The following is a 23028-nucleotide window of genomic DNA, read 5'->3' on the forward strand; positions in this document are numbered from 1 at the left end:
AAAAAAGCATCGTGAAAAAATAGACCCAATGCAGCAGGACCCTCTTAAAAAGGAGTCCTTGGGCTGATTGTGGCTTTCCTTGATACACAATGAATCATTGTCATGTTAAATTGGCCTCGCAGCACAGTCTGTCATTTCAGTATAACGTAACGTTGCCTCTCTGCCGCCAATTCCTATCGGCAGCCCGCCACCACCCCTCTTCACCCCCGATGGCCAAAAGTGTCGATTCCACGTTAGCGTGCCGGGTGCCAGCGGGGCCCACGAAACTAGCACGAATGTTTGACCAGCGCGCCAAAGTGGCCGTCGTTTTGGCTGACCGCCTCCGCCGGAGACAGTGGGCCGATTGAGAGGAATTCGATTCAGTTTCCCCAATTTTTAAGCGTCCCCGATGCACTTTGCGGTGTGACTTGAGGCGCGAAAGCAGGCCGCAATACCGCCGATGTTCTGCTACGCCGGAATGTTTCACGCAGTCACGGGTGAAGGAATAAATGGACCGAGTGCTCAGTGTATCTCTGCATTTATTTATTGTGCCAATGCGATTGCCGCACCTAATCGGTTAAGATCCGTCGAGTGTTTTTATTGTTGTGTAAACTATGGGGTGTCCCGTAAGTCTGGAGTCTGAGGGAAAACACAGCTCTCTGTTATTGGGTCGCGGTCCGGATGCAGTCTGTTAAATTCAAGTGACCTCCCTCTGACTCCGATTTCCTACGAGTAGAATTATCTGGACTCGTTTTTCCTTACTCAGAGACATATTGGACCTGCAGAAACAAAAACAAAATATAGAATTAGTTATTTTTCCATATGATTCCAGACTTATGGGCCACACTGTATAACCACTCGCAGGGCTCTTGATCAATCCACTGCTGGATGGAGGCCTTCCCGAGGCACGGCCGTCGTAGTGGAGGTCGTTTGACCGTACTTCACCACGCTGGTCAGTGCGGGCTGCGTGAAGGGGTGGGGTTTGGGGGGGGTGCCCCGGGAGCGGTTTCGGATCGACCACGCTCATCGGCACCACGGAAGACAGCCTCCTCCATCCAGCAGTGGATAGATCGCGGCGACGATTGAAAGTCCCTAGCAACATTGTGACGTCGTTACGACGTCGCACGCCGTCGCTCAGTTAACTCATCCGGGCCCAACGTTCCGTGACGTACGACGTTGCACTCCTTCCCCCCCTCACCTCCCCCCCCCACCTCCTCGCCCCCACCCCTTCCCCCCTCACCTCCCCCCTCACCTCCCCCACCACCTCCCCACAGAGGCCCAGCGCCAGCCGTACTGGGCCAGCTACTCACGCCCGCGCCTGCTCATCCACAAGATGTGCACCGCCCACTACCTGGACCTCTTCATCTCCATCATCATCGGGCTCAACGTCGTCACCATGTCCATCGAGCACTACGCACAGCCCAAGGTGGGGGGGGGGGGGGGCGTGCGGGGCGGTGGGCCTGTTCCCTTCTTGATCGTGTGGCGGAGATGTTAACAACCTCACCTGGTATGCAGGAGGTCGTGGCTTCGTTCCCCACCCTGACGCCTGTTTTATATTTGGAGTTTGCGTGTCTCTCTCCCCTTGGCCGCGTGGGTTTTTCTCCAGGTCCTCTGCTTTCTCCCTCCGCGTTTAAAATCACTGCGATAAGCCACTTCGTTGAGCTATCATTTGTGGCCAGGTTGCTTCTGATAAAGAACTACATAGCTCGGTGGGGCCTGACCTGGTAAAATAAAAAAAATGGTTTTCAGTTAATTGTGGCTGCCTGCGACGCAGCGCTACTGTGCAGGCAACGGCGAGGGTTGGTGTAATCATCGCCATGCCCGTGTCCTTTCACACGTGTGTGCGGTTGTGTCGACTCAGCCTCAAATGAGTACCTGGCGCGGTGTGTAAACATCGCCACTAGGGAGACAAAGGTGGCCGGCCTTCTTAGGTGCGACGACTCGCCGGCAGCGCCTGGCCCCAACAGACTCTTACAGGCTGCACGGCGGGTGGGTGGCCGGGGTCTCTTTGTCTTCGTCCCCTTGTGGGGTCCCCGCAGGCTCTGGACCGGGCCCTCAAGTACTGCAACTACGTCTTCACCGTTGTCTTCGTGCTCGAGGCCGTGCTCAAGCTCATCGCCCTCGGCTTTCGGCGGTTTTTCAAGGAGAGGTACGGAGTGTCCTCCGACGTGACCAGTTGTGCGTCTGCATGTTGCTGCGCGTGTGAGTGCGTGTGTTGGTACGTGTGTGTGTGAGAGTGTGCATGCGTGTGCGTGCGTGTGTGTGCGCGTGTGGGTGTGTGAGAGTGCGTGCGTGTGTGTGTGTGCGTGCGTGCGTGTGTGCGTGTGCGTGAATGCGTGCGTGCATGCGTGTGCATGCGTGTGCGTTCCACAGTCGGTTTAAATGGTTGCACTCGCACTGCCCGAGCGTTTGTGCGGCACTAACGGCCAGGGTGGAGGGTCGGTTGGCGGGAGTGGCGACGCACGACCCGGGCAAGACGATGCGGGTGATGTGTCTTGCGCGGATGTGCGGCGAGGTGACGCGCCAGCCAGCCAGCCAGCAAACCTCTTATCACATTTATATATATCAACTGTGATGAAATCTAAGAACATGTTTTACCCTTTCTGGCAATAAAACGGGACTTGTGTTAAGATGTTCAAGCGCCAACTAGATGATGAAACCTTTTGCATCAAGTTACTGCATTAACCGCACACACTACTTGTGGACAAACACGCAAACAACACGTGGCTCTGGTAATTCACTATGTAACACGATTTTTGTTCCTGGGTAGTGTTATTTTCTAAATGCGTATGCCTCAAAAGTATATAAAATGGCTATCATTCCCCACAAACTTTGCTCTTGTGACTAGGAATTTGTGTGAAGGAATGACACAAATGCACACCACGTTTTCTCATTGAAAATAGGTAAATTTCTAAATATCAATGTCCTGGTCAGAAAAGCAAAGTTTGTGGGGAATAGCCATTTGCTGTACTTTTGAGGCATAAGCAATTAGGAAATAATACTTACTACCCAGGAACAAAAAATAAATACGTTTCTTACACAGTCATAATCTATGATGCATTGTCTTTGAAACTGATTGGCCAACACCAGAGACAGTGGCCTTCTTTACGGCCTCGTCTCACCACCAGACCAGCGAAAAACGCAAAAATGCGAACAGTACAGATACAATGCAAGTATCAGAATACTTTTAACCCGGGTCGAGCAGCTATATCTATGGGATACATTTTTGCCAGTATCGAAAATGACTTGATGCCATGCAAAATGTATCATCTTTTTGGTGTTTGAACATCTTAACACAGCTTCCGTTTCATTGCCAGAAAGGGGTAAAACCCATCCTTAGTTTTCATCATTTTGGATACTGCCAAAAAGGTCCCCCATAGACCGATAGGGTAGGATAATTTGTGACAAACACGGTCTATCCCTGCTCCCACCCCCTCTACCCTCCCACTCCCCATCTCCTGCCCCCCACCCCTCTCGCCCCCCCCCACTCCCCTGACGCGCCCTGCGGTGCCTGCCAGGTGGAACCAGCTGGACGTGGCCATCGTCCTTCTGTCCATCATGGGCATCACGCTGGAGGAGATTGAGATCAACGCCTCGCTGCCCATCAACCCGACCATCATCCGCATCATGAGGGTGCTGCGCATCGCCCGGGGTACTCACGCCCGCCCGGCCTCCCGCCCCTCCGGCCCCTCCGGCCCCCCGGCCCCCCGGCCCGATCCCCGTTGTGCCCGATCCCGTGGAGGACGCAAGCCGAGCGACGTGGTGGCGTTGGGACTCGCCGCCCCCCGGGCGTTCATCCGGTCACCGCGCGTAGATTGCGCTCCGCGCCTTCGCCGGTGCTGTTTGTTTGCTGCCCGCTTGTTGTTGTTGTTGTTGTTTGAGTCCCCCCCTCCCTTCTCCGTCTCCCCCTCTCTGCTGGGCCAGTGCTCAAGCTGCTGAAGATGGCGACGGGGATGCGAGCGCTACTCGACACCGTCATGCAAGCCCTGCCGCAGGTGGGGTGCCACGTCCCCCCCGTCCGACTCATCTTCTTGTCCAACCCAGACCAGTGAAGCTTCCCCGCCTAGGTGCAAGTAACGGGCGCAATCGTCACTTTTCCATGATGTAAACTATAAACTGTATTACATGGTTATTTTGGTAGGCACGTAGATAGAAAAATAATAACAATAATAAAATAATAAAAATAAAAATAAAACGAATAAAGAATAATAAATTGTCACGACGTTTTGATCGCAACACAAGCGGTCGTCATCAGGAACAGGGAGGTTAGCCTCTGAGGGCAAGCTGTTTATAAAGGTTTAGAGATGGGCGGGGCAGCTAATGTTAATGTAGGAGTGGTCTCTGACACCGGCAGTAGGTCTACACCAATCAAAGCGCTGTTTATAAAGGTTTAGAGATGGGCGGGGCAGCTAATGTTAATGTAGGAGAGGGTTCCGACACCGGCAGTAGGTCTACACCAATCAGAGAGCTGTTTATAAAGGTTTAGAGATGCGCGGGGCAGCTAATGTTAATGTAGGAGAGGTCTCTGACACGGGCAGTAGGTCTACACCACTCCCTTTTAGAGAGTGCTCCTAATCTCAGCGTGTTACCTGTAATAAAGACACCTGCCCCCAGAAGCAATCAATCAATCAGATTCCAAACTCTCCACCATGGCCAAGACCAAAGAGCTCTCCAAGGATGTCAGGGGCAAGATTGTAGACCTACACAAGGCTGGAATGGGCTACAAGACCATTGCCAAGCAGCTTGGTGAGAAGGTGACAACAGTTGGTGCAATTATTCGCAAATGGAAGAAACACAAAAGAACTGTCAATCTCCCTCGGCCTGGGGCTCCATGCAAGATCTCACCTCGTGGAGTTGCAATGATCATGAGAACGGTGAGGAATCAGCCCAGAACTACATGGGAAGATCTTGTCAATGATCTCAAGGCAGCTGGGAACATAGTCACCAAGAAAACAATTGGTAACACACTACGCCGTGAAGGACTGAAATCCTGCAGTGCCCGAAAGGTCCCCCTGCTCAAGAAAGCACATATACATGCCCGTCTGAAGTTTGCTAATGAGCATCTGAATGATTCAGAGGACAACTGGGTGAAAGCGTTGTGGTAAGATGAGATCAAAATGGAGCTCTTTGGCATCAACTCAACTCGCCGTGTTTGTAGGAGGGGGAATGCTGCCTATGACCCCAAGAACACCATCCCCACCGTCAAACATGGAGGTGGAAACATTATGCTTTGGGGGTGTTTTTCTGCTAAGGGGACAGACAACTTCACCGCATCAAAGGGACGATGGACGGGGCCATGTACCATCAAATCTTGGGTGAGAACCTCCTTCCCTCAGCCAGGGCATTGAAAATGGGTCGTGAATGGGCATTCCAGCATGACAATGACCCAAAACACATGGCCAAGGCAACAAAGGAGTGGCTCAAGAAGAAGCACATTAAGGTCCTGGAGTGGCCTAGCCAGTCTCCAGACCTTAATCCCATAGAAAATCTGTGGAGGGAGCTGAAGGTTCGAGTTGCCAAACGTCAGCCTCGAAACCTTAATGACTTGGAGAAGATCTGCAAAGAGGAGTGGGACAAAATCCCTCCTGAGATGTGTGCAAACCTGGTGGCCGACTACAAGAAACGTCTGACCTCTGTGATTGCCAACAAGGGTTTTGCCACCAAGTACTAAGTCATGTTTTGCAGAGCGGTCAAATACTTATTTCCCTCATTAAAATGCAAATCAACTTATAACATTTTTGACATGCGTTTTTCTGGATTTTGTTGTTGTTATTCTCTCTCAACGTTCATATAAATCTACCATTAAAATTATAGACTGATCATTTCTTTGTCAGTGAGCAAACGTACAAAATCAGCAGGGGATCAAATACTTTTTCCCTCACTGTACCATCAGCCCCACCAAAACTAAGCAACCCAACCACACAACTCCCAATCCGTGATGGGGCAGTTGTGGAGAGAGTGGAGAGTTTCCCATACCTGGGCAGTGTGCTCATGACCGGCTCCGGTTTAACAGCAGAGGTCTCACTCCGAATCAGTCGAGCGGCATTATCTTTTCATTGGTTGCATAACGCTGTGTGGAAGCTACCTGGTCTGTCGCTCCGCACGAAGCTTCAAGTCTTCTCTGCCACGGTCATTCCCTCCCTTCTCTACGCTTGCGAAAACGTGAACCCTCCTAATTGAGCATCTTTGCAGATTGCAAACATTTAGGCTGGCCTGCCTACAATCCATCCTGGGTTTAACCAGGCTGGAATGTGTGAGGAGCTCACAAATCCTAGAAAGATCTGGGCAAGGTCCCATCGGTGAGCTCCTCCGGCGGGGAAGGCTGCGTTGGCTGGGTCATGTAGCCCGCATGCCCAGCCACCGCATGCCGAAACAGCTTTTGTTCGGCCGGATCGAGGGGTTAGGCGGGCGTGGCACGGGCTAGAGAAGAGATGGAGTGACGTGGTACAGGAGGACGTGGAGCTGAGTGGACTTGCCGATGACTGGTACCAGCGGTGTCAAGATCGGCCTCTGTGGAGGAGGCTCGTGAAGGGTGCTACTGGGCAGGTACAGGCAGTCGCCCTCCAACAACAACGGAGGGCGGTGGAGCGATGCTCACAACAACGAGCGGAGTGCCGGGTGGCTAAAGCACTGCAAGCTGGCACAGTCATCTCAGTCAGTCGACCCGTGGCACCTGGGTCTGCCCCGTGACCTCCTGCCAGCGGGCGTTCGACACTTCACGTGGCCTCAAGGTGCACATGGCCTGCCACAAGCGTCGTGGTGACGTCACCACCACTTAGTGGCGAATGGCGGTTGTTGTTGTAGGGGGCGGTAGAGTAGCAGTTAGTGCGCTGCGCTACGAACCTGGCGACCCGGGTTCGATTCCTACTCCCGGCCAACACCAGTGACGATTATCTGAACCGGTCCTAGGCCTCCCCTAGGTCGACTCATTTGAGGCTGAGTACCTGGTGCGGTGTGTGAGCATCGCCACTCGGGGAGACAAAAGAGATACACAGAGAGATACACACAGAGATACACGTGCAGAAACGCACATACGTTCACATATATACACACAGAGATACACACGGAGATACTTACACAGAGATACACACAGAGATACAGCAGCAGCTGCCATTCGCCACAAAGTGTTTTAACTGTTTTAAGGTCTTGATTTAAAGCTTTCGTGACTGCAGGGATTCATATTCTTGGTTTCCCCCTTCTACGTGACTTTACCGAAAGAACCAAGAATATGTTTTAAGGTCGTTAGTTGTTCATGTGTGTGAACATCTCAGATGCCCGGGTCATCCACAAATCGGATGAACCGCACGCGGATAGTCGTGAGTCTCCGCCGTAGTCTAGCCGTGGGGGTGTGGAGGACTTCATCCAGCAGTGGAGTGACCATGGCTGACGACGAAGATGATGATGAGCTGTATTCCCGCAGGTGGGGAACCTGGGCCTGCTCTTCATGCTGCTCTTCTTCATCTACGCGGCGCTGGGAGTGGAACTCTTCGGGAACCTGGGTGAGTGGTGGAGCCAGGGTGAGTGGTGGAGCCTGGGTGAGTGGTGGGGCCTGGGTGAGTGACAGAGCCGGGGCGAGTGGTGGAGCCTGGGTGAGTGGTGGAGCCGGGGTGAGTGGTGGAGCCTGGGTGAGTGGTGGAGCCTGGGTGAGTGACGGAGCCTGGGAGAGTGGTGGAGCCTGGGTGAGTGGTGGAGCTTGTGGACAGGGGGGAGGAGGAGGAGGACGATGTGCTCTGTAACATCCGAGAACATTCGCCGTCTTGACAACGGCGACAGTCGTCGTCGTGGTGGTTGTTGTTGTTGTGCGTGCGTGCGTGTCGTTATTTCTGTAACAACAACAAAAATAAAGTGATGATGTGATGATGATGATGATACTGCTGCTGCTGCATTGGCACAATGGTGCACAGAGCGGAGTTAGTGGAGAGAAGAAAACTCCCCCCCTCTCCCCCGTCCCCCCTCCCCTTTCTCCCCCCTCCCCTCCCTCCCCCCTCCCCTCTCCCCCCTCCCCTCTCTCCCCCCTCCCCTCTCTCCCCTCCCCTCTCCCCCCTCCCCTCTCTCCCCCTACCCCCTCCCCTCTCTCCCCTCCCCTTTCCCCTCTCCACCCTCCCCCCTCCCTCCCTCTCCCCCCTCCCCTCCCCTTTCCCCTCTCCCCCCTCCCTCCCTCTCCCCCCTCCCCTTCCTCCCCTTCCCCCCTCCCTCCTCCCCTCTCCCCCCTCTCCCCCTCCCCTCCTTCCCTCCCCTCTCCCCCCTCCCCTCTCCCCCCTCCCCTCTCCCCCCTCTCCCCCCCGTGGGACAGAGTGCATCAAGCAGGCATGCGAGGGCCTAGGGAGACACGCGACCTTCAAGAACTTCGGCATGGCCTTCCTGACGCTCTTCCGCGTCTCCACGGGCGACAACTGGAACGGGATCATGAAGGTGTCGCCGCGGGGTTTTCCTCGCCCCTCGCGACACGCCGCCGCTCATTGCAACAAAATGAAAACAATTGGCCATTAAAAAAACCGTTACGAATGATTACGATTCAATCTTCGCATGTTAGGCCCCGCCGAGCTGTGTTTGTCTCTCATTTTAAGCAGTGACCCCTGCCGCCGCTCACCCGAAGGCGGCTGATCGCGTCGATTCGACAAAACGCGGAGGGTTAAAACTAGAGAGGACCCCGCGGGAAGAGAGACACCACAAACTCCAAATATACAGCAGCAGGTGTCAGGGTCGGAATCGAATCCACGGCCTCCTGTATACCCGGTGAGGTAGTTAACCTCCCAGCGAGCTTTCGACACTTCACGTGGCCTCGGAGTGCACCGAGCCTGGCACAAACGCCGTGCTGACGTCGCCGCCACTTAGTTTCGAGTCACGTGGCTGCTATAAATGTTCACGTGACTCGCCCGCCCCCCTTACGTTGAGCCATCGTTTGTGATAGCCAGAGCGGATACATAGGCCCAGTGTGTCTCGCCTGGTGAAACGAAAGAGCGAGTTGTACTAGTTTTAGTTTGGTCTGGTCGACGATGGCATGTGCAGTTGTAATGGAGACTCATCCTGGTGATCTCACTCAGCCACTCCGTCCAGCCGACTGAAGCAGCGAGCTTGCCCTGCTGCCGTGCTGCTGCGCCCACCCACCATCACTACCACTACCCCTGTCACTACCCCTGTCACTACCCCTATCACTATCACTACCCCTATCACTACCCCTATCACTATCACTCCCCCTATCACTGTCACTATCACTACCCCTATCACTACCCCTATCACTATCACTACCCCTATCACTACCCCTATCACTACCCCTATCACTATCACTCCCCCTATCACTGTCACTATCACTACCCCTGTCACTTCCCCTATCACTATCACTACCACTACCCCTATCACTATCACTACCCCTATCACTACCCCTATCACTATCACTACCCCTATCACTACCCCTATCACTATCACTACCCCTATCACTACCCCTATCACTATCACTACCCCTATCACTACCCCTATCACTATCACTACCCCTATCACTACCCCTATCACTATCCCTATCACCATCACTATCACCACCCCTATCACTACCCCTATCACTATCACCATCACTACCCCTATCACTACCCCTATCACTATCACTACCCCTATCACTATCACTACCCCTATCACTATCACAACCCCTATCACTACCCCTATCACTATCACTACCCCTATCACTATCACTACCCCTATCACTATCACTACCCCTATCACTACCCCTATCACTATCACTACCCCTATCACTATCACTACCCCTATCACTATCAGTAGCCGTATCACTACCCCTATCACTATCACTACCCGTATCACTCCCCCTATCACTATCACTACCCGTATCACTACCCCTATCACTACCCCTATCACTCCCCCTATCACTATCACTACCCCAACCCCTACCAATACCCCTACCACTACCCCAACCCTGATTACCACCCCCATCACTCCCCCTATCACTATCACTACCCCAACCACTACCCCAACCCCTATCACTACCCCTATCACTCCCCCTATCACTATCACTACCCCAACCCATAACAATACTCCAACCCCGATCACTACCCCAACCATGATTACCACCCCCATCACTCCCCCTATCACTATCACTACCCCAACCACTACCCCAACCCCTATCACTACCCCTATCACTCCCCCTATCACTATCACTACCCCAACCCCTACCAATACTCAAACCCCAATCACTACCCCAACCCTGATTACCACCCATATTACCACCCCAACCCCGATCACTACCCCAACCCTTATCACTACCCCAACCCCTTTCACAAATCTTCCCCTAATCACTACCCCATCCCCTATCACCACCCCTATCTCTACTCCAACCCCTCCCTAACAACTTCCCACCTGTCTCCGTATCTCGACCGGCGTGTACGGTCGTACGCGCCGATCGTATGATTGGACGATTGCCACGAAAAGCGCCGAGGCAGTTGGGGACGTCGGCGAGGATCCACAGAGAATCTCCCAACTCCCCACCGCAGGACACGCTGCGCGAGTGCGCGCCGGAGGAGGAGGGCGGCGGTGGTCAGGAGGGCGGCGGCGGCGGCGGCGAGAGCTGCTGCTGCCACAACACGCTCGTGTCGCCGCTCTACTTCGTCACGTTCGTGCTCGCCGCCCAGTTCGTGCTCGTCAATGTCGTCGTGGCCGTCCTCATGAAGCACCTGGAGGAGAGCAACAAGGAGGCACGCGAGGACGCGGAGCTCGACGCGCAGGTGCGGGCGCCGTGGCGACGACGACGACGACGACGATGATGATGATGATGATGACGATGATGATGATGACGACGATGATGATGATGGGTCGACGGTCGTGGTGGATTGACGGTGGTGGGTCGATGGCGGGTCCATGGTGGTAATGTTTCTAGGCGGGAGTTGCCACCCCAATGCGCCCAGCACAGACCCACGTCCACCACCAATAGGTTGACGGGCGCCACATTGGCTATGAGATGTTAACTCCCTCGCCTGGTACACAGGAGGTCGTGGGTTCCATCCAGACCCTGACGCCTGCTGCTGCTGCTGTATATTTGGAGTTTGCGTCTCTCTCTGGTGGCTATGAGATGTTAACTACCTCGCCTGGTCTACAGGAGGTCGTGGGTTCGATCCAGACCCTGACGCCTGCTGCTGCTGCTGTATATTTGGAGTTTGCGTCTCTCTCTGTAATCATCATCACGGTGGCTATGAGATGTTAACTACCTCGCCTGGTCTACAGGAGGTCGTGGGTTCCATCCAGACCCTGACGCCTGCTGCTGCTGTATATTTTGAGTTTGCGGTGTTTCTCTCTCTCCCCGTGGTGGTCGCGTGGATTTTTCTCCGGGGTCCTCCGGTTTATCCCCCCCAAATTTGAATCTACGTGGATTCTAGAGTTATTTGGCTGCTACAAATGTCCACACGACGACGACAACAAGCCCCACTCCGCTTACCTTCGCTCCCTCCACAGGTGGAGATGGAGATGGAGTGGGCACGCTACGGCGGAGACGGAGCCGAGTCGGGCGGCATCGGTCGTGATTCCGAGAGCGGGCGCTCGTTCGAGAGGTGCAGCCTGCGGCAGGACTCCCCGCTGCAGCGCCATCACACGCTGGTAGGACGCCGGCACCGGCGGTACCGCCATCACGTCTGGGCTTCCGCGTCGAAGAGCTTCTTGGCTCGTCGGATTTTTTCGTGGGTGGGGGGGGGGGTGGGTGGGTACAGATTCTGGCAGAGATTCTGGACACCGCCACTACTCTCTCCAGACTGCAAAGACAAAGATGCCCCCCCCCACCCGCCCCAGTATAGCCTTAACAGACTGTTGGGGCAAGTGCTGTTAACGAGTAGCACCGGCGAAGGCCGGGACGTCACACGAGGGGGTGGGTGGGTGGCCAGCGCCACGCCCGGCCGCCCTCATCTCCCCCCCACAGTAGCATTGTTTAGACACCACAGCAGGTGCTCATTTGAGGCCGAGTCAACCTGGGGGAGGCCTAAGACAAGTTCAAATATACGAAAGTGAGAATGGTCACGAGCAGGAATCAAACTCGGGTGGCCAGATTTGTCGCGTTGTGCACTAATTACTGGGCCACCGCTCCCCACACACACTCAGGGTCTTGAGACTCTGCTGCAGGAGACCGGGTCTCAGGGTCTTGAGACTCGGCTCCAGGAGACCGGGTCTCAGGGTCTTGAGACTCGGCTCCAGGAGACCGGGTCTCAGGGTCTTGAGACTCGGCTCCAGGAGACCGGGTCTCAGGGTCTTGAGACTCGGCTCCAGGAGACCGGGTCTCAGGGTCTTGAGACTCGGCTCCAGGAGACCGGGTCTCAGAGTCTTGAGACTCTGTTCAAGGAGACCGGGTCTCAGGGTCTTGAGACTCGGCTCCAGGAGACCGGGTCTCAGGGTCTTGAGACTCTGCTCCAGGAGACCGGGTCTCAGAGTCTTGAGACTCTGCTCCAAGAGACCGGGTCTCAGGGTCTTGAGACTCGGCTCCAGGAGACCGGGTCTCAGGGTCTTGAGACTCTGCTCCAGGAGACCGGGTCTCAGGGTCTTGAGACTCGGCTCCAGGAGACCGGGTCTCCCCCGACACCAACGCTCGCCCGGCAAGAGGCCGGGTCAGCCAAGCAGTGGCCAGCCTCCTTCTCCGGCATCACCAATGCCCGTGACCTGAGCTCACCTTTGTGTCTCCCCTTCTCTCTCTTTCCGCGTGTCTGTCTCTCTCCAACTCTGTGTGTCTGTGTTCATCCCTGTCTGTGTCTCGTCTCTCCACCTCATTCTCTCCAAGCGTGCATCTGTCTGTCTCTCCGTGTCCCTCTCTCCCCTTGCGTCTCTCTCTCTCTTTCTCTCCTTCCCCGTGCTTCTCTCTTCCCCGTGAGTCTCTCTCTCTCCACGTGTCTCTTCCCACGTGTCTCTCTCCCCCCCCCCCCCCCCCCATCTTCCCCTCTCGCTCGCTTTGTGTAAGGAGAAAATGGGCTTCGACAATGTCTCGCTCATCGTCCAGGACTCGATGGAGGCGGAGCTGCTGATGATGGACAACATCTCGGGCTCCGTGTTCCACCACTACGCGACTCCGGTGCCCGAGAAGCGCGCCAACCACAAGCACGAGGTGACGCGTCGCCACCGCCGCCGTCGCCGGCGTGGCCATCACATCAGCATCCGCATCGTCATTGGTTGTCACCGGCATCATCGTGGCGGTGACCACCGTCGCGGTGGTCATTGCCATCGTCACGGTTGTTGGTACCAGTGGCGTCAGCGTCGTCATCTTCAGCAACATCGCCATTACCGTCATTACGAGCATTGCCCTCACCGCCACCGTCATCACCATGGTCACCACCATCACCATCACCGTCACCACCACCATCATCACCATGGTCACCACCATCACCATTACCGTCACCACCACCATCATCACCATGGTCACCACCATCACCGTCACCATCACCATGGTCACCACCACCACTGTCACCATCACCACCGTCACCACCCCCAAGCGTGACCGAGCGTGGCGCCATCTGCGTGACTCAGATCCCCTTTGCGGAGATGGAGGCCATGTCTGTGACGTCGGACAAACTCTCCGAGAAGTCCTGGTCGCTGCCGCTCACTGACGACTCCTACCCAGACGTGGGGGGCACACGCACACCCCAGCCTGAGGTGCTCGCCGCTCACTCGCTCGCTCACCACTCACACTCACTCACCAATCACTCACCAATCACTGTCACCCACCACTCACTCACCAATCACTCACCAATCACTGTCACCCACCACTCACTCACCAATCACTCACCCACTCACTCTCACCCACCACTCACTCACCAATCACTCTAACCCACCACTTACTCACCAATCACTCACCCATTACTCACCCACTCACTCTCACACACCAATCACTCTTACCCACCACTCACTCACCAATCACTCTTACCCACCACTCACTCACCAATCACTCACCAATCACTCTCACCCACCACTCACTCACCGATCACTCACCCACCAATCATTCACCCACTCACTCTCACCCACCACTCACTCACCAATCACTCACCCACTCACTCTCACCCACCACTCACTCACCAATCACTCACCCACCACTCACTCACCCACTCTCACTCACCAATCACTCACCCATTACTCACCCACTCACTCTCACCCACCAATCACTCACCCACCACTCACCCACCAATCACTCACCCATTACTCACCCAATCACTCTCACCCACCATTCTTTCACCAATCAGTCTCACCCATCACTCACTCTTCAATCACTCTCACCCACCACTCGCTCACCAATCACTCACCCATTACTCACCCACCAATCTCTCTCACCCACGACTCACTCACCAATCACTCACCCACTCACTCTCACCCACCACTCACTCACCAATCACTGTCACCCACTACTCACTCACCATTCACTCTCACCCACCACTCACTCACCAATCACTCACCAATCACTGTCACCCACCACTCACTCACCATTCACTCTCACCCACCACTCACTCACCAATCACTGTCACCCACCACTCACTCACCATTCACTCTCACCCACCACCCACCCATCCACTCACTCACATCACCCACACTCACCTACAACTCACTCACCAATCACTCTCACCCACCACCCACTCATCCACCCACCCCTCACCCACCCACTCACTCACCGACTCACCCATCCACCCACTCACTCACCCATTCACACACTCATCGTTCACTCGCACACTTACCACGCATTCGCCAACACATCGCACACTCAACCTGTGCGCGTGTGTGTGTGTGTGTGAGCGGGTCAGTGTGTGGGCGAGTGATTGGGTGGTTAAGGGAGCAGGTGATAAGTTTCACAGATGAGTTGGTCGGTGATTTTGCGAGCGAGCAAATTCATCGAGGACTCGGCGAGCTGGTGCACGACTTCATGGATGAGCCACTGCACGCTCGATCCAATGACCACACGAGTGACCCCGGCAACCCCAGTGCGGTTCCCGCTCAAGGGCCTCCCCTAGATCGACTCGGCCTCAGTTGCGGTGTTTAAACACCACCAACGGGGGGAGGGGGGAGGGGGGAGAGACAAACGCGGCCGGGCGTGGTGACAACAACCCCCACCCCCGTGCGCCGTGCCGGCCTTCACGGGTGGCAACCCGCCGTGACGGCGCTTGATCCCAACATGTCCGCTAAGAAGCCCACATGGGGCGGGGGGGGGGGGGCGGGTGATCTTCGCCTTTTGCAGGGCCGCTGCACGGAGGACGCCTCCTCCCCCTGCCCGGAAGCGGGCGACGCCGACAGCGGCGGCCACCTGCTCTCTGTGCGGAAAGTGAGCATCGGGCGTACCCACTCGCTCCCCAACGACAGCTACATGTTCAGACCCGTCGACTCCGTCGCCGGCCCGCCACTGCCGCCCGACGCGGGGGGCGCGGCGGTCTTTGAGCCGACGACGCCAGCAGCATCAGCGGGTAACAAATACCGGCCCCCCCCTTCCCAGCTCCCACCATTCCTTATTCCGTTGGCAGGTAGCAAGGATGTCCGTGAGAGGTTAACTTATCGTTTTGACCAGTTTTCTTCTAATTTCAATCAGTTTGTACCAGTTTGTACCAGTTTGTACCAGTTTCAACCAGTTTCAACCAGTTTCAACCAGTTTCTACCAGTTTCAACCAGTTTCAACCAGTTTCTGTCCATGTCTCACGAGAGGTTACGTTCCGCAGAGATGCTCGTGAATAGGACATTTAGCGGGTCGTGACATTGGCCGATGAATGTCGCATAGCGCAACATCTGCAGACGCTTCTAAAGCTTCGATACTTTCTCTATCATATCACTTTATTTCTAATCACTTTATCTCTCATCACTTTATCGCTCTCATCACTTTATCTCTCATCACTTTATCTCTATTACTTTATCTCTCATCACTTTATCTCTCATCACTTTATCTCTCGTCACTTTATCTCTCATCACTTTATCTCTCATCACTTTATCTCTCATCACTTTATCTCTCATCACTTTATCTCTATTACTTTATCTCTCATCACTTTATCTCTCATCGCTTTCTCGCTCTCATCGCTTTATCTCTCACCACCGTATCTCTCTCATCACTTTTTCTCTCATCACTTTATCTCTCGTCACTTTATCTCTCATCGCTTTAGCTGTCATTACTTTATCTCTCATCACTTTATCTCTCATCACTTTATCTCTCATCACTTTATCTCTCGTCACTTTATCTCTCTCATCACTTTATCTCTCATCACTTAATCTCTCATCACTTTATCTCTCATCACTTTATCTCTCATCGCTTTATCTCTCGTCACTTTATCTCTCATCACTTAATCTCTCATCACTTTATCTCTCGTCACTTTATCTCTCATCTCTTTATCTCTCATCACTGTATCTCTCATCACTTTATCTCTCATCACTTTATATCTCATCACTGTATCTCTCATCACTTTATCTGTCATCGCTTTATCTCTCGTCACTTTATCTGTCATCACTTTCTCTCTCATCACTTTATCTCTCGTCACTTTATCTGTCGTCACTTTATCTCTCATCACTTTATCTCTCATCACTTTATCTCTCGTCACTTTATCTCTCGTCACTTTATCTGTCATCACTTTCTCTATCTCATCACTTTATCTCTCATCACTTTATCTCTCGTCACTTTATCTCTCATCACTTTATCTCTCTCATCGCTTTAGCTGTCATCACTTTATCTCTCATCTCTTTATCTCTCATCACTGTATCTCTCATCACTTTATCTCTCATCACTTTATATCTCATCACTGTATCTCTCATCACTTTATCTCTCATCGCTTTATCTCTCGTCACTTTATCTGTCATCACTTTATCTCTCATCACTTTATCTCTCACCACTTTATCTCTCATCACTTTATCTCTCGTCACTTTATCTGTCATCACTTTCTCTATCTCATCACTTTATCTCTCATCACGTTATCTCTCATCACTTTATCTCTCATCACTATATCTCTCGTCACTTTATCTCTCACCACTTTATCTCTCATCACTTTAGCTGTCATCACTTTATCTCTCATCACTTTATCTCTCATCACTTTATCTCTCATCACTTTATCTCTCGTCACTTTATCTCTCATTGCTTTATCTCTCATCGCTTTATCTCTCATCACTTTATCCCTCATCACTTTATCTCTCATCACTTTATCTCTCATCACTTTATCTCTCATCACTTTATATCTCGTCACTTTATCTCTCTCATCACTTTATCTCTCATCACTTTATCCCTCATCACTTTATCTCTCATCACTTTAAGTCTCTCATCACTTTATCTCTCATCACTTTATCTCTCATCACTTTAACTCTCTCATCACTTTATCTCTCATCGCTTTATCCCTCATCGCTTTATCCCTCATCCCTTTCTCTCTCGATTCAGCAGTCGCGTAGAGTTCCAAATGTGATTCGCGGGTAGCCAAAAATCGCAGACAGCACGCTCGTGAACGACGAGGGAACACCATAGGAGTAGTAGTCTTCATAATAATCACGTGACGCACATCACGTGCACTTGTGAAGCACATCCACCACCACCACTGCCGCACGGCGTTCACTCGTTTTTGTCGAGGCCCGATGAACCACAGGCGAGCGGTGAGCTCCCGCAAAATCCCTCCTCGTCCGAGTTCTGCAGTCCCCTCTCGATACGAAAGTGTTATAAACCAATTAATGAGGGATTATACCGTTCTGTCGCTACTACCGTTCCCAGTGAACTCCAGTCAGCAATTCGCTCACGGGCGGGGCAGTCGTCGTCCCCTTGTCACCCTTGTATGGCGCCACGGTGGCTAGGAGATGTTAACTCCCTCGCCTGGTACACAAGACGTCGTGGGTTCGATCCCCACCCTGATGCCTGCTGCTGCTGTACATTTGGAGTTTGTGTGTCTCTCTAATCATCATCATCATCACGGTGGCTATGAGATGTTAACTACCTCGCCTGGTGTACAGGAGGTCGTGGGTTCGATCCCCACCCTGATGCCTGCTGCTGTATGTTTGGAGTTTGTGTGTCTCTCTCATCGTCATTATCATCATCACGGTGGCTATGAGATGTTAACTCCCTCGCCTGGTACACAGGTCGTCGTGGGTACGATCCCCACCCTGATGCCTGCTGCTGCTGTATATTTGGAGTTTGTGTGTCTCTCTAATCATCATCATCATTATCATCACGGTGGCTATGAGATGTTTACTACCTCGCCTGGTGTACAGGAGGTCGTGGGTTCGATCCCCACGCTGATGCCTGCTGCTGCTGTATATTTGGAGTTTGCGTATCTCTCTAATCATCATCATCATCATCACAGTGGCGAGGAGATGTTAACTACCTCGCCTGCTATACAGGACGTCGTGGGTTCGATCCCCACGCTGACGCCTGCTGCTGCTGCTGCTGTATATTTGGATTTTGTGTCTCTCTCTCTCTCCCAGTGGTTGCGTGGATTTCTGTCCGGGTCTTCCGGGTTTTCCTCCACATTTAGAGTCGACGTCGCCGCCTGTTTCGAGTTATTTGTCTGCGACAAATTTACACGTGGCGGCGACGGTCGGCCCACTTCGTTGGGCTACCATTTGCGATGGCCAAGAGCCACTACATAAGCTCAGCGTGTGGGGGGGGGCGGGGGGCGGGCTTACATCTGGTGACGATGAAAACAAAAATAGCGTTGAGTTTTGAAACGGTTCGGTCTCGTTGCGGCAACGCTTCCCACGAACCTCGCCGCCCCCCCCCCCCCACCCTCCTCTCCCCACCGCCTCCGTGCCCCCGCCCGCGTGTCGAGGATCCCGCCGCACGCTGACCGAGCTCGTCCCTCGCCCGCGCCGCTGCGTTTAGGCCCGAGGCTGCCGACCCAGCGGTCGCAGGCGGAGGCGGCCTGCGCCTTCCTGCAGCTGCCCCCTCCTCCGCCCTTCGCCGCCTTTCCCGTGCCGGCTCACGCGCAGGCGACGGCGGGCGTGCCCCGGCTGCCCCCGCCGGCGCCCCCTCGCTCCCCCGGCTCCCAGAGGCTCCTGCGAAGACAGGTGAGGACCCCCCCCGCCCCCCCCATCGTCGCGGGCTCGCCCGACGCGGATTCTGGGATCCATCAGCGCGGAGCTTCTTGCGGGGAGGAGGGGCGGACAAAAAAAAAACTCCCCTCTTGAGATGGAGGGAGATCTCGCTTTACGAGGGTTGTCACTGCATACTACACGATACACGCACAAAGGCAAAGACCCCCCGAATAGCCATAACTGACTCCTGGGCAAGTGCTGTGAGCGAGCAGCAGCAGCAATGGAGACTGGCACAGTACACGAGGTGGTGGGTGGCCAGTACCATGCCCGGCCGTCTTTGTCTCCCAAGTGGCGATGTTTAGACACTGCACCAGGTACTCATTTGAGGCTGAGTAAGCCTGGGGGAGGCCTAGGACTAGTTAAAATATTCGCCAGTGTGAATGGTCATGAGGTGGAATCGAACTCGGGCGGGCAGATTTGTAGCGTAGTGCACTAACCACTGTGCCACCGCTCCACACACACACACTCAGAGTCTTGAGACTTGGCTCCAGGAGACTGGGTCTCAGGATCAGTGACTCCTTTGTTGCTTTATTCACGGCAGTGAAGTGACGGTCTGCCGTTACTTCGGATTCCCCGAATCGGATCTCCCCGCAGGCCGCAGTCCGAATGGACTCCATAGACGCCCCGACCCTGGGCTCCAAAGACAGCCTCCTCTCCGCCACTCAAGACAGCCCCGTACACCACATCCCTCATCATCACCATCAGCAGCCGCCTCAACTGCCGCTAGCGCCGCCGCCGCCGCCGCCGCCGCTCCCATCTCTGCGGCCGCCCCCCACCGTGCCGAGGCCTCTCCCCCGACGGGTAGGGAGCGGCGTCGGCGGCGGCGGCGGCGGCGGCGGCGGCGCTGCGGCGAACGGGGCGGGGGGGCGGCTGAGCCGGGAGGGCTCGGACCCCAACGACGAGGAGGTGAGGAGGATCACGAGGGGCTCGGCGGTGGCGGCGGCGTCGGGCCGCGAGGTGAAGAAGTGCCACAGCGTGGACGACCGAGGGCTGCTCTCCGTGGCCGCGGCGGCCGCGGCGGCCGCGGCGGCCGCGGCCGCCGGGTCGAGTGCCGGGGCGGCGGGCTGCTGGTGGACGGACGACGCCAGGAGACACTCCATCGAGATCTGCCCCGAGGTTTGTGAAGGGGGAGGACGCAGCAGCAGTCTGGCTCCGCGGTCCGGTGTGGTGTAGCTTGGTGTGGTGTGGCTTGGCTTGGTGTAGAGTGGCGTGGTGTAACGTAGCGTGGTGTGGCTTGGCGTGTTTAAAGTGGCGTGGCGTGGTGTGGTGTGGTGTGGCGTGGTGTGGCGTGGAGCGGTGTGGTGTTGCGTGGTGTGGTGTGGCTTGGCTTGGTGTAGAGTGGTGTGGTGTAGCTTGGCTTGGTGTAGAGTGGCGTGGCGTGGAGGGGTGTGGTGTGGCATGAGTTGAGCGTTGCTTGATTTTGTTGAACCAGGGTGAGAACTCGAGCGACCGGGATGTATCTACTGTATCTTGAACTTCTTTCGCACCATACGTAGCCAACCGCGCTAATCGGCGGTCTGGGTGGGGGGGGGGGTGTTAGGACAACAAGCTAAACACAAAAAGCAGTTCTAAAGAAATTAGTTTGTTAATCTAGATGATGATAATTTAAACGTGCATCATAGCTCCCACTGGCTTCCTAATATTGAAAGAAAGAAGCGTTCCAGACGGCCACAGACAGCGCCGCGCGATGGGGCGAACCGTCAGTTTAACACGCAGCAGTAGGAGGAGGCTTTTGCAACCGATATCATCCACAATATCGATCGCCGACATTTCCGCGACCTAACCCAAAGAAAACCTACATCATGGCCTCTTCGTTCGATTGGTCGGCCAATAAGCTGCCGCTGCGAGGATGGAACGGAGTCATCCTCGCAGCCTGCTCCGGCCCAGTTTGACGGGGCACGGGTGGTGTGTGTTGGCATAGCTAGGGGGCACAGGTGGTGCTTTAGAGGGCACAGCTGCCGGTGCATCGGCCGGTCATCTCAGTCAGTTGACCCACGGCACGGCACCTGCGTGGTCCGCCCGTGACCTCCTGCCAGTGGGGTGACGTCACCGCCGCTTAGTGTTGTTGCTGTTGGTAGTGGTGGTGTCTGTGTGTGTGTGTTAGACGAGATTTTGTTGAACCGGGGTGAGAAGTCGTGGAGGCAGGAGAGAGGAGTCTCGTTGGCCCGGCATCCGCCGCGGCAACCAGAAACTTCGGTCCGAACGTTGTCGCGTTACAGCCGATTCCTCAGGGTCCATCGATTAATTTCGTTGCTGCTGCTGATGATTATTATAATGATAACGATGACGAAGATTATTTTATCATCGTAATCATTATCGTCATCATCATCATGCTCTTGCTGCATTGAACGGGTCGCATGGCTTATGTGGAGTGCTCTTGCAAATATAAAAAAAATCTGGCAAACCAGCGGCACATTCTTATTAATCTGCTGACAACATTCCCAGAGAGTCAACGCCAGTCCCGAGGTGTGAACAAATGATGATGCTGCTGCTGCTGGATCAAGAATAATAATAAGAAGAGGCTTAACCCTCGCTGGCAATCATGCGGGAGGCGTGAAGATCATAGCTGACAACATTTCATCAGTGCCCTACATTATTACAAACCAATTCAGATCTTATTGATCACCGCGTGCCCTTATAAATCTCAACGTTCATCCTACAAAGTCCCACCACAAGGAAGAAACACAAACAAATAGACAAACATTATTAATCTCTTGCCCATATTGAAACGGCATATGGGTTTGAAAGCTCCATTTCCCTGTACAAGAGTGCAGGGTAAACCGTGTGGGTTGACACGGTATGGAAGATGTTCAAACGGCAAATCGACACCGACCGGCAAGGCATCGGAAGTCTGCGTTAACCGCACGTGCGCATACTCGTGGTGAAATGTGCAAACAAAGATGCGTCCTTTGTTTGCTTTATATATAATGATTTATATTTAATAATTTATATTTAATAATTTATATATAATCATTTTTATATGATGATTTATATATAATAATTTATATATGATGATTTATATATAATAATTTATATGTGATAATTTATATGTAATAATTTATATATAATAATTTGTATATGATAATTTATTTATGCTAATTTATATATGATAATTTATATATGATAATTTATATATAATAATTTATGTATAATCATTTATATTTGATCATTTACATAGAATAATGTATATATAACATATAATATATATGAATTTATATATGATCATTTATAAATATTATTTTACATATGATAATTAATATATAATGATTGATATATAACAAATTATATATGGTAATTGATATATAAAAATTTATATGCGGCCATTAATATATAATAATTTATATATGATCATTTATATATAACAATTTACATATGATAATTAATATATAATAATTTATATATGATTTATATATAATGATTTATATATATAATAATTTATATATAGTAACTTATATATGGTAATTTGTATATAATAATTTATATACGGCCACTAATATATAATAATTTATATATGATAATGTATATTTAATAATTTGCATATGATAATTAATATATAATAATTTATATGTGGTTATTTATACATAATAATTTACATATGGTAATTTATATATAATAATTTACACACGGCCGTTTAATATATAATAATTTACATATGGTGATTTATATTTAATAATTTACATACGATGATTAATTTATAATAATTTATATATGATAATTTATACATAATAATTTACATATGGTAATTTATATATGATAATTTATATACGGCCATTAATATATAATAATTTATATATGATAATTTATATTTAATAATTTACATACGATAATTGATATATAATGATTTATATATTGTAATTTATACATAATAATTTACATATGGTAATTTATATATAATAATTTATATACGGCCATTGATATATAATAATTTATATATGATCATTTATATTTAATAATTTCTATGCAATCGTTGCATCGCCGTGTTGTCTCTTGCCCTGGCTGCCTCCAACCGCCCCCACCCCTGCCCCCCTTCACCCCTGTCCCCCCATTCTACCCCCC

General features: G+C 52.4%; 1 protein-coding gene across 8 annotated transcripts in view; it reads left to right on the forward strand.

Moving 5' to 3' along the window:
- Nucleotides 1-23028, forward strand: part of LOC116955176 (voltage-dependent T-type calcium channel subunit alpha-1G-like) — a 269045-nt gene that overhangs the window by 243494 nt on the left and 2523 nt on the right. For 6 of the 8 annotated variants that reach the window (XM_076052903.1, XM_076052906.1, XM_076052908.1 and 3 more), the window contains 13 exons: nucleotides 1254-1405; nucleotides 2019-2128; nucleotides 3498-3631; nucleotides 3904-3974; nucleotides 7400-7478; nucleotides 8273-8391; nucleotides 10476-10706; nucleotides 11431-11571; nucleotides 12914-13057; nucleotides 13477-13602; nucleotides 15170-15392; nucleotides 18761-18945; nucleotides 19567-20088. In XM_076052903.1, the coding sequence (XP_075909018.1) occupies nucleotides 1254-1405; nucleotides 2019-2128; nucleotides 3498-3631; nucleotides 3904-3974; nucleotides 7400-7478; nucleotides 8273-8391; nucleotides 10476-10706; nucleotides 11431-11571; nucleotides 12914-13057; nucleotides 13477-13602; nucleotides 15170-15392; nucleotides 18761-18945; nucleotides 19567-20088 (2237 nt within the window). The remainder of the gene's footprint in view (nucleotides 1-1253; nucleotides 1406-2018; nucleotides 2129-3497; nucleotides 3632-3903; nucleotides 3975-7399; nucleotides 7479-8272; nucleotides 8392-10475; nucleotides 10707-11430; nucleotides 11572-12913; nucleotides 13058-13476; nucleotides 13603-15169; nucleotides 15393-18760; nucleotides 18946-19566; nucleotides 20089-23028) is intronic. The other 2 variants (XM_076052904.1, XM_076052907.1) reach the window with 2 other exon arrangements.

This window comes from Petromyzon marinus, chromosome 58, assembly GCF_048934315.1.
Source record: "Petromyzon marinus isolate PM22_M1 ecotype Great Lakes invasive population chromosome 58, UKy_Petmar_22M1.pri1.0, whole genome shotgun sequence".
In the NCBI taxonomy this organism is placed as follows: Eukaryota; Metazoa; Chordata; class Hyperoartia; order Petromyzontiformes; family Petromyzontidae; genus Petromyzon; species Petromyzon marinus.